General features: G+C 34.4%; 1 protein-coding gene across 1 annotated transcript; it reads right to left on the reverse strand.

Moving 5' to 3' along the window:
• Window positions 1–15,242: 15,242 nt before the first annotated feature.
• Window positions 15,243–16,899, reverse strand: LOC113347618. Its single transcript, XM_026591290.1, has 3 exons — window positions 16,618–16,899; window positions 16,073–16,357; window positions 15,243–15,881 (listed from the first exon to the last, which is right to left on the reverse strand). The coding sequence occupies exons 1-3, from the start codon at window positions 16,897–16,899 to the stop codon at window positions 15,243–15,245; spliced, it is 1,206 nt and encodes a 401-aa protein (XP_026447075.1).
• Between the last annotated feature and the right edge of the window lie 361 nt (window positions 16,900–17,260).

The raw sequence follows: 17,260 nt of genomic DNA on the forward strand, positions 1-17,260 counted from the left end.
GGAGTTTATTGAGATAAACGGAAGAGCCTTTTGTCGAAGTCACATCACTTGGTTGAAAATAGTTGATACCAAACAGATTTGTTGTTCCTTTACTATCTGGAATACGAACCAAAGGAATTGTTCCAAGTACGTGACTTATTACAAGTTGGAGGCGTGGGAATACAAACGGAACTAGGTGAACTATAGGTTTAGTTGCTTGGTCTCAACTATACGAAGTTGGTTTGATTTTGTATAGCGGCTTAATCCTGAGAGTATTCAATTCTGGACAAGGTCCCGGGGTTTTTCTGCATTTGCGGTTTCCTCGTTAACAAAATCTTGTTGTGTCTTTTACTTTTCTATTTCCTCAATTATAATTGTTTTTATTATAATTAGAAGTAAAATAGACAAATGTTAATTCCTATTTACTTGATAACCTATTGTGTTTGGTCAAGTCTGAACCTCTTATCAAGTAAACATACTTCGTTGTTGATCTTGTATCCATAGTCAATCACACAAGTTATCTTGTTGTCGTATTGTCTCGATCTCGTATCCATAGACGATCACAAGAAGTTTGAACTGGTTAGTTGTATTGTCTCGACTCAGTCCATAGACAATCACTTTCGGAGAAAAGACTTATAGCTGGAAAAGTTTTAGATTGAGGTATATTTGGGTACCCTCGTCTTTTCATGTTGCATTAAAACACGGTATCGATACAGATATTTATGGTACTCCATAGCTGGACGTCCATTTATCTGATAATATTAAGGAGGCTTGTGGTTCCTTAACAACACTTCAAAATGCCCACTCGGGTAATATTTCTTATATTTCTTTACCCGTTACTAATGAAATTACTTTACCTTCTATTGTGCGGGGACCTAAACTTGAACAAAAGCCTCTTTCAGATCACTTAAAGTATGTTTACTTGGGTGATAAGGAAGAGTTAACCTCGCAAAAACACAAAAAGAACGACTAATTAGGGTTTTGAGAGAACACAAAATAATCATTAGTTGCACTATTGTTGATATCAAAGGTATTAGTCCATTAATGTGTATGCACTGAATTCTAATGGAAGACAATACTAAGCCAGTACGTGATGCTCAATGTAGGCTTAAGCCTCCTGTGATGGAGGTTGTGAAAAAATAAATCCTCAAACTACTAAGTATGGGGTGATTTACATAATTTGTGACAAAAAATGGGTTAGTTTATTACAAGTAGTGTTGAAGAAATCAGGTGTCACTGTTGTCAGAAATCAGGATGAAGAACTTGTTCCTACATGAGTTCAAACAAGATGGAGAGTGTGCATCGACTACAAAAAGCTTAATTCTGCTACCCGCAAGGATAACTTTCCTTTGCCTTTGATTGATCATATGTTAGAGAGGTTAGCTGGGCATTCACATTATTGTTTTTTTGGATGGTTATTCAGCTTATAATCAGATTTTGATTGCACTATAAGATAAGGAGAAGACTACTTTCACTTTCTAGTTTAGTAAGTATGTCGTTTGGTCTTTGCAATGCACCTACCACTTTTCAGGTATGTATGGTTAGTATATGTTCTGATTACGTGGAACACATCATTGAGGAATTTATGGATGATTTTAGTGTTTATGGTGATACTTTTGATATCTTCTTGGAAAATCTTGAACTTGTTTTAAAAATATGCATATACACTAATCTTATTCTTAACTGGGAGAAATGTCACTTTATGGTAAACATGGTATAGTGCTAGGCCACATCGTATCCTCTCGAGGATTAGAGGTGAAAGAAGCAAAGATAGACTTGATTAGAAACTTACAATACCCAACTTTGGTGAGGGAGATTCGCTCGTTTTTTTGTCATGCAGGTTTTTACAGGAAGTTTGTCAAGGATTTCTCCAAAATCTCAACGCCGATGTGCAAATTATTGCAAAAAGATGTCCTTTTAACTTCGATCAAGAGTGTAAGGATTCCTAATGACAGATTAAAAGAATTATTGACTACTGCACCGATTATTAGGTCACAAGATTGGAGTTTGCCATTCAAATTGATGTGTGATGCAAGGGATTATACAGTGGGGGATGTCTTGGGTCAGAAAGAAGATAAGTTATCACATGTGATTTACTATGATTTCCGGACCCTTAATGAGGCACAAGTAAATTATTCTACTACCAAAAAAGAATTGCTGGCTATAGTGTTTATATTAGAAAAATTCATATCTTATTTGGTGGGTACACAAGTGATTGTATACTCTGATCACACAACACTTAGATACCTACTAAAGAAGAAAGAAACTAAGCCAAGACTAATTCGGTGGATCCTTTTTTTTAGAGCATTTCTCGGTCGAACTCGCATGCGTTGCTATCTCAAGCATGTTTGTCAATATTAGTGATCAAAACTATATGTCTTGATTTCTAGTATACTTATGACTAAGTCTCGGTCTAGGATAGTTAGGAATAGTTGAGCTCCAGAATCCATGGTGATTATCTTGCAAAGACGAAGAACTACTCAAGGAACCAGTGGAACTTCATCCGACCAAAAGGTATGTGGAGACTTGAACTCATATTGTCACTCAAAAGTCTATCTACTCTATCTCCTACTCTTGAGACAAAAGTCGTATAAGTGTGATAGTTTTCATACATACACACTTGCTATTTCGAGCCGAGTTTACTCGCCTATCTTTTTCTCGAAATACGTGTTGGTAAGCTTTTGCTTTAACCATCTTCATCTTTACCCGTGACAAAAGTCATGATGACGTTTCAATTTTGAAAATAGCTTTGATGACGATAGTCGATTCTTTATGTCTAACGACTGTTATAACATTATAGAAGAATGTTTCAACGATTGGAATGTAGAGTTGAGAATATGTAACCACCTATGGATGTAAGCATATAGTGTATTCGCACATTAGTGTATAAATCCATGTGCCAGAATCCAAGTGCGTGCATATGTGTGCATGCGGTATTGGTGAAGGAGACAAGTTGGGTACGCGTACCCGTACACGTACTGGCGGAAATTCACGTCCGTGAAATTCTGCTGACTTTGAAGTTTACGAACTCAAAAACCAGTCACCTTAGGTACGCGTACCCGTACGCGTACTGGAGAAACATTTTCACCCGAAAAAGTCTGCTGAGTTTGGAAACTAAAACCAACTCAAAATCCGGTAGCTAAGGTACGCATACCCGTACGCGTACCCAAGCTAGTTATTTCTCAAATCGGTTGTTCATCAACTTAAAATAATAAATTATAAGGAATGTAATCTTTGCAAACTGTGGCTATATTGTTCATGAATTAGTTCAAGTGAATCAAACCGATTTTGTTTCAATTGTGTCTATGAATAAAGACCTAAGCAATTGAACAACTCTTGAACTAGTTCTTATGAGTCATTTGAACTAGTTATGAGAAAGATGAATACGGTTAATATGAAAGTGCTCATATGGATAACCATTGGTTAAATATTTGTGAACCAACTAAGTGTTCATGTTTAGGTACGGTTACTCAAACCTAAATGAATACATTTCATTTTTGTGTGACAAGCTAAGTTTCGATCTAACGGTTGAAAGATATTAGCTTGGATAAATCAGGTTTTTCATCTAACAGTGATTATTAAATGCTTTGTTACCAAGGTAACTTAGATTGCAAACCCTGATTTGAAAACTATATAAGGAGACGTCTAACAACTCTGCAAAACTAATCCCCATACCTCCTGTGTGATACTAGTTGGTTTTGCTAGAGTCGATTCTCCTTTAACCTTGGGTTTCTTCTGGAGACCCTGTAGATTAACGACTAAAAGACTTCATTGGGGTTGTGAAGCCAGACGAAACTACTTATCTTGTAGTAAAGCGATCTGATCTTGCCATTTTCTATCGTACGAGTTCAATTGAATAATTGACTTGAGATTATATCTCCGATAGGGCAAGATAAAAATAAATCACAAACATCTTCGTCTCATCGTTTGTGATTCCAAAATATCTAGTTTCGCTACCATACGATTTGGATTATTGTGAGGTGATTGATAATACTAGGCTGTTCTTCGGGAATGTAAGTCTGGTTTATCAACTGGTTCTTGTTCACCTTGTTTTTTATCAAAAGACAGAACAAAACTTTTAGGTTTATCTTTTGGAGACAATTTATCAATCCTTGTAGACTTTTCTGTGTGATACAAATTTGTTTACTGAAGTCTTCGACTTTGGGTCGTAGCAACTCTTGGTTGTGGGTGAGATCAACTAAGGGAATTAAGTGTGTAGTATCTTGCTGGGATCAGAGACGTAAGGAGCGCAACTGTAACTTGAATCAGTGTGAGATTGATTAGGGTTCAACTACAGTCCAGACCGAAGTTAGTTTGTAGTAGGCTAGTGTCTGTAGTGGCTTAATACAGTATGGTGTTCAATCTGGACTAGGTCCCGGGGTTTTTCTGCATTTGCGGTTTCCTCGTTAACAAAATTTCTGGTGTCTGTCTTATTTCTATTCCGCATTATATTTTGTTATATAATTGAAATATCACAGGTTGTGCGTTTGTATCGATCAATTGTGAAATCCAACCTTTGGTTGTTGATTGGAAATTGATTAATCCTTGGATATTGGTCTTTGGTACCATCCAAGTTTATTATCCTTGTATTTGATAAAGACTCGCAGATTTCTATTTGCTTGAGTAAAATCAAAACAAGAGAGAGATATTAACTTCTCGATATACTTTTATCTAGATTGAGTCTGACTGTCTAGTTGATTCTCTAGAAAGTATACTGGAGTTAGTCCATACAGATTGCTAATCGAAATATTGGGTGAGGTTGTTAGACCCCCACATTTTCACTTTTGTCACAAGAATTTAAAGTTAAAATTAGAGACAAGAAAGGTGTTGATATACAATGACATATAATCTTAGTAGAATTAGTGTTTCGGAAGAAGAACTTCCTTTGCAAGATCTTTTTCTGGACGAGCAACTCTTTTTTGCAAATGTTTCAACACCTTGGTACGCAGATATTGTCAACTACTTGGTTACTGGATGGGTACCTAGTACGATGTCCAATTTTCAAAAGCTAAAGCTTAAAAAAAAATATCCAAGCAGTATGTGTGGAAATATTGTTCTGATCAACTTATCTGCAGGTGCGTACTTTACTCTGGATTTCAATCCATTCTTAGTTTCTGTCATTCATATGCTTGTAGTGGGCACTTTGGTGATCAAAGTTCTTGAGAGTGGATTTTATTGGCCCACGTTGTTTGAGGATACATATTTGTTTTTTTGTAAATCTTATGGTAGATGTCAATGAACAGGCAATCTAGATGTCCGAAATCAAATGCTACTCATACCAATTCTTTCTGTAAAATTATTCGATGTGTGGGCAATTGATTTTATAGGTCCTTTTGTCAATTCATTTGAAAAATTTTATATACTTCTTTCTGAGGATTATGTGTCGAAATTGGTGGAGGATAAAGCCACTTCTACTAATGATTCTCAAGTTATCATGTCATTTGCTGAAAATAAACATACGTTTAGATTCAAAAGATCTAACCATGATTGTAGATAAGTGGGTGGCGGTTTCAATTATTGCGCTATATATAAATAATTCTTTAAAAATTCATACAAATATTTTGGGTAACATCGTTCACCTTAATCAACATTTACACACTTCATTATTCCATCCATTCTCTTATTTATCCATGTGACTCAAGTTTCATTTACATTTTATTGTTGATACGCGAGTATTGTGCATAATGTTGAAAAATATTGCATCAAGTAGATTTCAATGACTACATGATTGGAGTTTTATTATCTATAAGAATGTCATATGCAAAAAATTCTTATGTGTGATGATTGGAATTCATGTGGGATATTGATTCTTGTAGCTAAAGAACATTGTAGGCTAATTATTTAGCTTGCTCGATGTCTCTGCTTAAGCGTTCTTTCATGAATAGAAATTGGAGTATATTTTGGGGGTATACCTCTTGTAAACCCTCATGATATATAACTCGTCCACTAGATATACCTAGCGGTTTAAAGGCTTATTACACATGCTAAGTGTAACTGCGATTCCAAGGATTTTGCTCGAGGACTAGCAAAAGCTAAGTGTGGGAGAATTTGATAAATGCATAATTTATTATACTTTTTTTAATCAATTCCATGCTTGTATCTTCTATGTTTTTTTTTTTCATATTACCTTGTATTACTTTTTTTTCCTAAGTCTTATTTAGGTAGAATCATCCAAAATGAGCGAAAATAGTACTGAAACAAACATAAACGTGAGCGTCAACTAAGAACCATGAGGAACTCGACCAAATTAATTAGTATTCAGTTCTAAGTTGAATATAATGAAGAGACAAAAATAACGCAAAAATAATGAGGTCATGCCGAGTTCGTCTGACAAAGTTATGGGAAAACAGTTTGAGGATCTATGGCAGAATTGATCCCTTACCTGGGAATCTATAGCAAGGACTGATCCTATACTCCAAAAAGTGACGAAAATACTTGCAAAAATTGGAAAACTTAGTTCCTAAAGTATTCTCAAATTTTGACATTGTTAGGGGTATTTAAGGAGCCTTCCTAAGACTTTCCAAGGAGTTCCAAACATAGTTTGATCAAGATTAGAAGTAGAGACAAGAAAAAAAGGAGCGAAATCTTGGGTTTGGATTTCTTCTATCACCGTGTCTATTTCTCTTTGATTATATGATATGTATATATCATGGGTTTCACTAAATCCATGAGTATCTAAACTCCAAGTTGATTGAGGAAGAATTCTAAGTTCTAACATGATTTGATTTGATATATGAATTTGTTTTGATTTTTTTTTCATATAATTATCATTTTTTCTATTATAATGAATGTTTATGATTGATTGATTTATTGATTTAGGAGGCCTACCAAACTGATATTTTGATTGAACTATTGCTAGTAACAGGTTATGATATCTGTAATTGTTGAATAATCTTAACACAAGTAGAAAACGTGAAACCTTACAAAGGGATGTTGTGGAGCAATCAAGTGTATAAACAATACTAATAAGTGGACCTAGCTTACTGAGTTTAACTGCTAGGATCAAACCTAGATTCATAAACCCTAAATCATTCGACTGAGTTACATCTTGTAAGTGAACCTCAAAGTGGTTTAGACGGATAGAATCCGATAACAAAATGTACCTTTTATACGGTGATATTAGGAAATTTTGGGGGTAGCTAGCGTACATGTTACCTACAGTTGGTGATAATATGTGATTTATGGGGAATAGATGAACATATTACTTTAATGAATGTTTAGTAATGAAGAAGGATTCCTCGATCATACTTCTCATCCTTGATTACATCTTTATTATTTGCTTTGTTATTTAGTTTGCTTTATAACCAATGAACAACTCCCCTCCCCATTCATGATATTTGACAACTATATTTTGATTATACTTGTCTTCGGAGACTGACCTTATTATATTATAAATCAAAATATATTTTGATCAACTAAATTTAATAACAAGCTTGACATACCAAAAATTGTAAGTTTGGCCGAGCAATGCTCTAACGAATACTAAATCGTGATTCCAAGTAAAAAACTCAATGAACGGATACCTAAAAAATAAAGGATCATAAAGGATTTTTGTTAAAGTGAAAGCTGATTTGTTCAGGGGGAAATTTTTTAAAGGGAAAGTTAATATTATTGAGATGTGTATATGGGAAAACATTTACTGAAATTAACTTGCATTATTTTGTATTACCAGAATTTTTTTTTTGCTTAACAATGAATTTTATTAATCAACCAAAGGGGTTATACGAAACACAACCAAACAGTTTTCCATGGAACATTTCAAAAACAAAAAGCAAAAAACAGATGACTTTTTCTTTTAACATTTTTTAACAAAACCTGTAATATGGTTGATCTGGATTCTCCAAACTCTCCAAGAAATTTGGTCTTGTATAAAAATGCATCTTTCTCCTCTTGCCAAACCAGTCCCTTTCTTTGCTAATTTATCAGCAGAGAAATTTACTTCTCTGTAACCGTGGACAAAACTCCAGGACAGTAATCTTGCACATATTTGGTTCCATCTGTTAAATGCAAACCAAGGAATCTTATTGCTCTAAAAAGTTGTAATTTCAAAGGCAGAATCATCTCTAAAACAGAGCTCTTGAAAACCTTTACCGATTGCCTCTCCTGCATTCAATATTGCTAATACTTCTGCAAAAAAAATTGTAGAAACCCCCAAGCCACCTGATACTGCAATCAAGTAATCTCCAGAGCTTTTTCTTCCAAAAAATCCATATCCTGAAATTCCTGGATTCCCTTTGGAGGCTCCATCACAACACAATAATATCTGGTTTGCACAAGGAAGCTGAAAGAAGATTTCCTGAATCCTAGCAGTTTTCACTTTTCTACTTTTAAGACCAAATGATTTCAGCACTTGCAGATCATAAGTGTTATTCCACATATGTGATTTCATGCTGACTTCACTTTCTGCTGTTAGTTGCATTATCTTTGACTTGAGTCTTTCCAAAAAGCACTTTTCATCTTCATATATGCACTTATTTCTCATGAACCACAATTCTCTCATAGTGAGAAAAGAAGTTATTTTCCATATTTCCTTAATGGATGGGCTTTTATTTTTTTTTTTCCAATGATAGCATTTCTTCAAATGATCTGGGATAATGAAATTAAAAATATCTCCTAACCATTTCCATATAATTTCACTGAAGTTGTAATACCACAGTATATGCTCTTTATTTTCTTCCTCTTTTTTTTATTTTTTTGCAAAAACAACATCTTGAAGCCATACTAACTTTTCGTCTTTTCAAGTTTTTATCAGTAGCACATATATTTCTAGATAATTTCCAAACATTGCTTGATATACTAGGGTGCACAGAGGAATGCCATACCTTTTTGGTCCATTGTATTTTTAGAATTTTCTCTCTTACTGCTTCAACTGCTGATGCAACTGTAAACTATCCTGAGATGGTTCCAGTCCATATTCTTCTATTATCACCTCCACTGATAGCTGGAAGTTCATTTATTTCTATCATTTCCAAGATCTCACTTGGAATCAGACATTCACCTTCTAACAATATATCAGATACCTTCAGTTCTGGAAATTGAGCCATAAATGCATTTTCAGGGAATTTGTCTTGTAATGTTGTATCATGTACCCATTTATCATTCCATAGTGATATACTTTCACCATTTCCTACCAGCCACCTTGTACCTTCATTTACATCTTCAATCACCCATTTTAATCCTGGCCATATGGATGACTTCTTGTAATAAGATATCCATTCAACCTTTTATTTTGGAACTTAGCTTGGAAAAATTTAGACCATTCATCAGTCCCATTTTGTATCTTCCAAAATAACTTCATTAAAAAAACTTTATTGATTACTTCTTAATTCCTTATTCCCAGGCCACCTTCATTTATTAGTGAACACACCTTATTCTATTTTAAAGTAACTTGTTTTTTATGAGCTGGATCTCCTGTCCATAAGAAATTTCTAATTATCCTCTCACATTCATTAAACACCCTTTTAGGCCACTTATAGACTGGCATGTTGTAGATTGGTAGACTGCTTAGGACAAATTTAACTAAGATTAGTCTTTCCTGAAACGAAAGCAGTTTCCCCTTCCATCCTGCAAGTCTATCCTGTAACATCTCCACACAGTTCCATACATTAAAGGATTTCACACTTCCTGGAAATAAAAGTACTCCTAAATACTTGTATGGAAATTCATCCAATGGAATGCAACATTGTTCTGAGATCTGTATTCTTCTGTTCTCACTTGTGCCACCTATGAAGCATTTGCTTTTGTCCAAACTCACCATTTGTCCAGAAGCAGCTTGATATTCATAAGTATTGCCATTAGCTTTCTTATATTTTTCTTCTCTCCATTGCAGAAAAGGAAAATATCATCTTCAAAGTGTTAGAGCACTGCTCGGTCGAACTCGCATGCGTTGCTATCTCAAGCATGTTTGTCAATGTTATTGATCAAAACTATAAGTCTTGATTTCTAGTCTATTTATAGATGTCTCGGACTAGTACATAATTTTTGTAGTTGAGCTTAGATTTCACGACGCTTATCACTTGAAGAAGAAGAACTACTAAGAAGAGCTTGTGGAACTTCATCGACAAAAGGTATGTGGAGACTTAAACTCATCTATCACTTGGAAAGTATATTTCTACTCTATCTCCTATATTGAGTCATAAGTCGTGTTACGATATAGTTTTCTCTATACACATTTGAGATTTCGAGCTAAGTATATCTCGCTTACATATTTCTCGAAATATGTGTTGGTAAGCTTTCGCATCGACCAAGTTCATCTTATATCATGAGAAAATTGCTGAGTAACATCTTACATGGTTTATGTGATACAATAATTTGGTGTAAGACTTGGAATGTTTCGATAATGATTATTTCAATATCTTTAAAATTGCTTTGATGCTAATAGTGTGTAAAAACGGCTATTGTCATTATAGAAGAATATTTCAATGATTAAAATAAAGAGTTGAGATTATGTAACCATCTTTTGATATAAGCATATATATTGTGTTCGCATATTAATGTATAATCCATAAACCAGGAACCAAGAGTATGCATATGTGTGTATACGAAATTGGTGAAGGAGACAGGTTAAATATGCGTACTCGTACGCATACTGGCGGAAGTTTTCCAACCGAAAAATTCTGCTGAGTTTGGGAATTAACAAGCTCTTAACTAGTCACCTTAAGTATGCGTACCCGTAGCATACTGGCGGAAGTTTTCGAACCGAAAATTTCCGCTGACTTTGGAAACTAAACCAACTCAAATCCAGTTGCTTAAGTACGCATACCCGTACGCATAATTTAGATGGTTACTTTATCAAATCGGTCAGTTCATAAACTTAAGCATTTATCAATAAGGAATGCAATCTTTGCAAACCGTGGCTATAATGTTCATGTATCGATTCGAGTAAATCAAATCGATTTTGCTTCAATTATGTTCTTGTATAAATCCATGAGAATATAGCAATTGAACAACTCTTTAACTAGTTTCATTTGAGTCATTTGAACTAGTTATGGTTAAGATGAATAAGGTTGATATGAGAGTAATCATATGGCTAACCTCGGTTAAATATTTGTGAACCAACATGGTGTACACGTTTAGGTATGGTTACATAAACCTAAATAAGGGTACATTTCATTTGTGTGTAACAAGCTAAGTTCGATCTAACAGTTGAAAGATATTAGCTTGGTTGAATCAGGTTTTTCATCTAACAATGATTATTGAATGCTTTGTTACCAAGGTAACTTGGATTGCAAACCCTGATTTGAAAACTATATAAAGGAGAACTCTAACAACTGGGAAACCTAATCCCCACACCTCTTGTGTGTTACTAATTGCATAACTAGAGTCGATTCTCCTTTAACCTTAGGTTTTTTCTCGAGACCCTGTAGGTTAACGACTTGAAGACTTCATTGGGATTGTGAAGCCAGACCCAACTATTCTCTTTGTAGTTGCGTGATCTGATCTTGCTGTTTCTATCGTGATTGAGTGCAATTGTAAAATTGGCTTGAGATTTATATCTCCGATAGGCAAGATAGAAAAGTAATCACAAACACCTTCGTCTCATCGTTTGTGATTCCACAATAACTTTTTTCGCTAGTCGATTAAGTTTATTGTGAGGTGATTGATAATACTAGGATGTTCTTCGGGAATATAATTCTGGTTTATCAATTAGTTCCTATTCACCTTGATTTATCAAAAGACGGAACGAAAAACTCTTGGCTATTTCTGTAAGAGACAGATTTATTCAATCCTATAGACTTTTCTGTGTGAGACAGATTTGTTTATCAGGTCTTCGACTTTGGGTCTTAGCAACTCTTAGTTGTGGGTGAGATCAGCTAAGGGAATCAAGTGCGTAGTATCCTGCTGGGATCAGAGACGTAAGGAGCGCAATTGTACCTTGAATCAGTGTGAGATTGATTAGGGTTCAACTACAGTCCAGTCCGAAGTTAATTGGTTGTAGGCTAGTGTCTGTAATACCCTGTATTTTTAGCTACTGTTTCGGTTCGGGTTATACCCGGATTAGTTAACCTTGTGACTTAGGTTGTTGTTCCTTAACCTTAGCCTAGGTGGGTGGATTGAAATAGAAAAGCTAAAAGTTAGGGTGGACATAGAATAATTAATAATAAATAAAATTAAGGGAAAATGAAAAGATAAAGAAAATAGTAAAATGTTAATTATTTATTATTAGTATTATTATGAGCATAGTATAAGTTTATATTAGAATTTTGGGGAGAGAATTTAGAGATTAGAAAACCAAAAGGCTAGAGATTTTTAGAGGAGAAAGCTATGGAGATGAAGAAGATGATTTGGAGCTAGGAAAATCAGTGGAGAATCAATGGAATTGAGGTAGAATGTGAAACCCCTTTCTCTTTTGGTGTTTTCTTTGGGTGTTCATTTTTTACGATTTTGTATTGTTGGGTTTTAGTAATTTAATCACACAAATATATATCTCCTAATGATGATCAGGCTTCGCAATTGTTAGATAACATAATTAGGTAACTATGGTTAAATTTTGAGAATAATACACCACAAATTCACCGTTGAATATGTGTTTGAATTTGGATGATAGTTTCTGAAATTCTGGACAGTTCGCTTTTCTATGTTTTTGACATCCTTAGGGAATCTTAATGATGTTAAAACGATTTGAGTCCTTAACAAAAGTTGTATATTTGTGATTTATCTATCAGTGTGCTTTGGATTGAGTCAGTTTGATATTTCTCTGAACTTATCATAAATTTTTTGGTAATGACATGTAATCTGCCCAGTTTTTAGGATGTCCTTGTAAATTCGATAACTTTTGTTTGAACCGTTGGTTTTCTGTGAAATTTGGATACGTGGTTGCTTATGGAGTTATGTATGTTCTGTAACAGTTTCAAGAAGATCATATGTATAAATCACCCAAATATGTATGATGTAAAATGGATGCAGTTAGCTTGTTTGTAGAAATGCTTGAAAGAAAATTATGTTCTTATGCCATGGTTTCTTGTGTTGTGTGTAAAAACGATTTATAAAAGGAAATGAGTTCATGTTTTTCCGTTAGATGGAATATCGTTTCATGCTAACGGCAGGTAATGATCCCCGAGAGTTAAATGGGTAATGATCCCCATGGGAACTTGTGTTTCCCGACCATCGATGACGGCTGTCCGTGCCGGTAAACGATAGGTGGTGTACGAACCAAGGTTTTCGTACTTTGACTGAAACGGGTAATGATCCCCGAGAGAAAATGGGTATGATCCCCATAGGAACTTTTTTTCCTGATTATCGATGGAGGCTGTCCGTGCCGATAAACGATAGGTGGGTGTACGAACGAAGGTTTTCGTACCGTGAACTCATGGCTTGTTGGTGACAATATTAATTTGTGAATCGCGCGTTGGAATCTCTATTGAATGATTAGTGGAAACCTTATTTGTTTTATGAACTCAAGCATTGAAATACGAATTGAAGTATTTGTAGGAAACATTAATACTGTTGTGAACTCACATGCGAAATCTATTTCAATGAATTGTTGAACTCAGGTGTGAACTTGAATGGATGAATTGTGAGTTGATGTAATAAATACAAAATGGATGATTAGTTGACAATAATAATGGTATTATGAACTCATGTTTGGTTGGTGACAATGTTAATATGTGAATGATGTGTTGAAATTTAAATTGGGGATTTGTTGATAATAATATTAATGTTATGAACTCATAGACTGAATTCTAGATTGGATAATTTATCGAAAAAATATTGTTGGTATTGTGATTCTTGAATATATCATGGATTCGTTGAAGTTGTACCATGTTCTTGTCATATGTTTTCCTTGATAAAAATGATTATGTTTGCGCATCTTTAGAGAATTGGTAATCCATTCTACTGAGCTGTCATCTCACCCCAATTGACATCTTTGCAGATTTATTAGAATCGTGCAGCAGAAGCTAGGATTGAGTAGCTTAGTGATTTGAATTTTTCCAATGTATTGACTGAAATGCAATTTGAAATAATAAGTTTGCTGGAAAAGTTGTTACAAATGATTAGCAAATTCATATGTTTAAATTCATATTAGAAAGGCTAAATTATATTTGTTGTAATTAAAAAAAATTAACTAAGAGAAATACATATTCGAACCCGTAACACTTCGAGTTCGGATCTCCATATGGGTTTGACCCTGGTCCGAAACTCGGGGTGTTACAGTATCTGTAGAGGATTAATACAGTGTGGTGATCAATCTGGACTAAGTCCCGGGGTTTCTCTGCATTTGCGGTTTCCTCGTTAACAAAATTCTGGTGTTTGTGTTATTTCTTTTCCGCATTATATTTTGTTATATAATTGAAATATCACAGGTTGTGCGTTAAGATCAATCAATTAGAAAATCCAACCTTTGGTTGTTGATTTACATTGATTGACACTTGAACATTGGTCTTTGGTACCGTTCAATTAATTCCTCTTATATTCAATCGGGCTCGCAGATTTCTATTTGCTGATTGCGGATTGAATTAAGAGTTAGAGATATTAAACTCTATGATATACTTTATTCTAGATTGATTCTAATTGTCTAGTTGATTCTCTAGAAAGTGTACTGGAGTAAGTCTTCTCAGATTATCAAACGAATTATTGGGTGTGGTTGTTAGACCCCCCGCATTTTCACAAAGAAAATATGTGAAGGTTGAATACCATTTATATTTATCATATCCTTCAAACTGCCATCTTGTATCTTCTTTGTTATGTTTCTACTTAACACATCTTCTGCTATTACAAAAAAAGAGAGGAGAGAGAGGGTCCCCCTGTCTCAATCCCCTTCCAACTTGAAAGTAATCCTTTGGATCTCCATTTACTAATACAAATATTATTGCTGATTGTAATAGTATTTGTAGTCGGTGAATCCCTTTGTCAGAGAAACCAAATTTACTCATGACTTGAAAAAGAAATTTCTAGCTAAGAGAATCATATGCTTGAGTAATATTTATTTTTAAACCAAAATTACCCCTTTTTATTTTTGTATCAAGCTCATTTATCATTTTTGCATCTAAGGCAATCTGTTCTTGAATTCTTCTCCCTTTTATGAATGTTCCTTGCTGAGGTGACACTATCTTCTGAATTATGCTTCCCAGTCTTGTAGCCAAAATTTTGGTGAAGATTTTAAAACTAAAGTTCATTAGACCAATTGGTCTAAACTGTTTTGCTTTTCTTGCATTACTAGTTTTAGGAAAGAGATTTAAGAAGTTTGCATTAAGACCTGCAGGCACAAATTCTCTCCTCCGGCAGTATTGAATTGCATTTATTAGTTCTGAACCAATTATATCTCATGCAAACCTATAAAACCATCCTGCAAATCCATCATACCCTGGTGCACTGTCTGGGTTGAGTTCAAAAAATGTTTTTTTGATCTCACAATTTGAAGGAGTGGTATCCATCATTTTATTATCCTCTTCATCCACAACTTTAGGTATGTTGTTCAAGTATTGATGAGCTATTTCCACTTCTTGAAATTTAAATTTGTCTTCAAAGTGTCTCACCAAAGTATCTGCAATTTCTTTATGATTATATATAATTTTTCCTTCCTCATTTTCCAGTTCCACAATCATATTTTGTGTTTGCCTTATCTTTAGGTTAACATGGAAAAATTTAGAGTTTGATGCTCCATCTTTTAGCCACATAACTCTTGACTTATGTTGGGTGATTTCTTTTTGTTGCTGAGTTAAAACTTCAAGCTTCCCTCTGGCAGTTACAAGATTATTCAACAACATAGTATCTTCTGGATGTTGATCAGAAGCCAGTGAAGCAATTAGGACCTCTTCCTCTGCTATCTTTAATTTTTGTGTAACATTTCCAAACATAAACCAATTCCATTCTTTGATATCTATTTTTAGTATTTTCAGCTTACTCATGAAGGTAAACATTGGATTACCTTTTAATGGATTCTTCCATGAATTCTCTATAAGCTGCAAAAAACCAGGATGATGTGTCCAAACTTTTAAATCTCTAAAAGGAGTATTTGTTGGTTTAGGAGTATCAACATTTGCTCCAATTGAAAACTATGATCTGAGATTCCTCTGGTACCAACTTTATATGACCAACTTGTATATATATCCAACCATTTATCATTATACACTGTTCTGTCCAGCTCACACACAATTCTCTTTTTTCCAGCTCTGTTATTGCTCCAAGAAAATTTTAAACCAGATTTTGGGTCTTGAAACAAACCACTACGATGCAGACAATTATTGAATTCCACCATTGAAAGTCTCAAAGGTCTTAATCCTCCCTTCTTTTCATCCTCCCTTAGGACTGCAGTAAAATCTCCAATAGTTAACCATGGTTTATTTAAAGAACTTAGGTCTTCTATCTCATTCCATAAATCTCTTGTATTTACTATTAAAGATGTTGCATGTATTATGAATAGCTTCATAATGCATACCTGTAACCTCAATTTTTTACAAAAATTTGCAGAATATTTAACTATTGGCTCAACAAGAATAACTAAAGTAGGACTAAAACTATTCACTAAACTTCTGAGTTTGTCTTTGGCCCTTAATCTCCTTAGGCCTCTGACATTCCAGAATATAATCTTCATTTGTGAAGTTTAAGTTGAGAAGAATTTCTTCCTCTCAGAGGGTCATTTGTTCCACCAATTATACCTAACACAGAAGATTGATTTCTTGTTTTTATAATGCTAACATGCTTTGTTGCTTTCTGTTTAGCTTTAGGTAATTCTTCAAGTACAACCTCCTTTTCTACATGAGGGATAACATGTATAACTTCATTAATTGAGGGAGCACTAGAAGCTGAACTAAGAATTTGTTTCACACTTAAGATTGGGAATTCCAGATGAGAACTAAACATCTCTTCATTCATATTCTGAAGTACTTGGAACTTACATGAATTTATCAAATGAGAAGTATCTTCAACTGGTTGAATAAGAGGAATAACTGCATCCACTTCTTCATTCATATTCTCCATCAACTTTTCCTTACCAGAAGGGCTATTGCTAATATCAAAACCTACTTGAACTGTGAAAAAGCGGGGGTCTAACAACACCACCCAATATTTCGCTTAGCAATCTGTATGTACTAACTCCGAAACACTTTTTAGAGAATCAACTAGACAGTCAGACTCAATCTAGGTAAAAGTATCTCAAGGAGTTAATATCTCTTTCTTGTTTTGATTCACTCAAGCTAATAGAAATCAACGAGTCTATAATCAAACACAAGGAATAACTTGGAAGGTACCAAAAACCAATATCCAAGGATCAATCAATATCAATCAACAACCAAAGGTCGGATTTCCAATTGATTGATTCGAACACACAACCTGTATTATT

The sequence above is a fragment of the Papaver somniferum genome, chromosome 1 (genome assembly GCF_003573695.1).
Source record: "Papaver somniferum cultivar HN1 chromosome 1, ASM357369v1, whole genome shotgun sequence".
In the NCBI taxonomy this organism is placed as follows: Eukaryota; Viridiplantae; Streptophyta; class Magnoliopsida; order Ranunculales; family Papaveraceae; genus Papaver; species Papaver somniferum.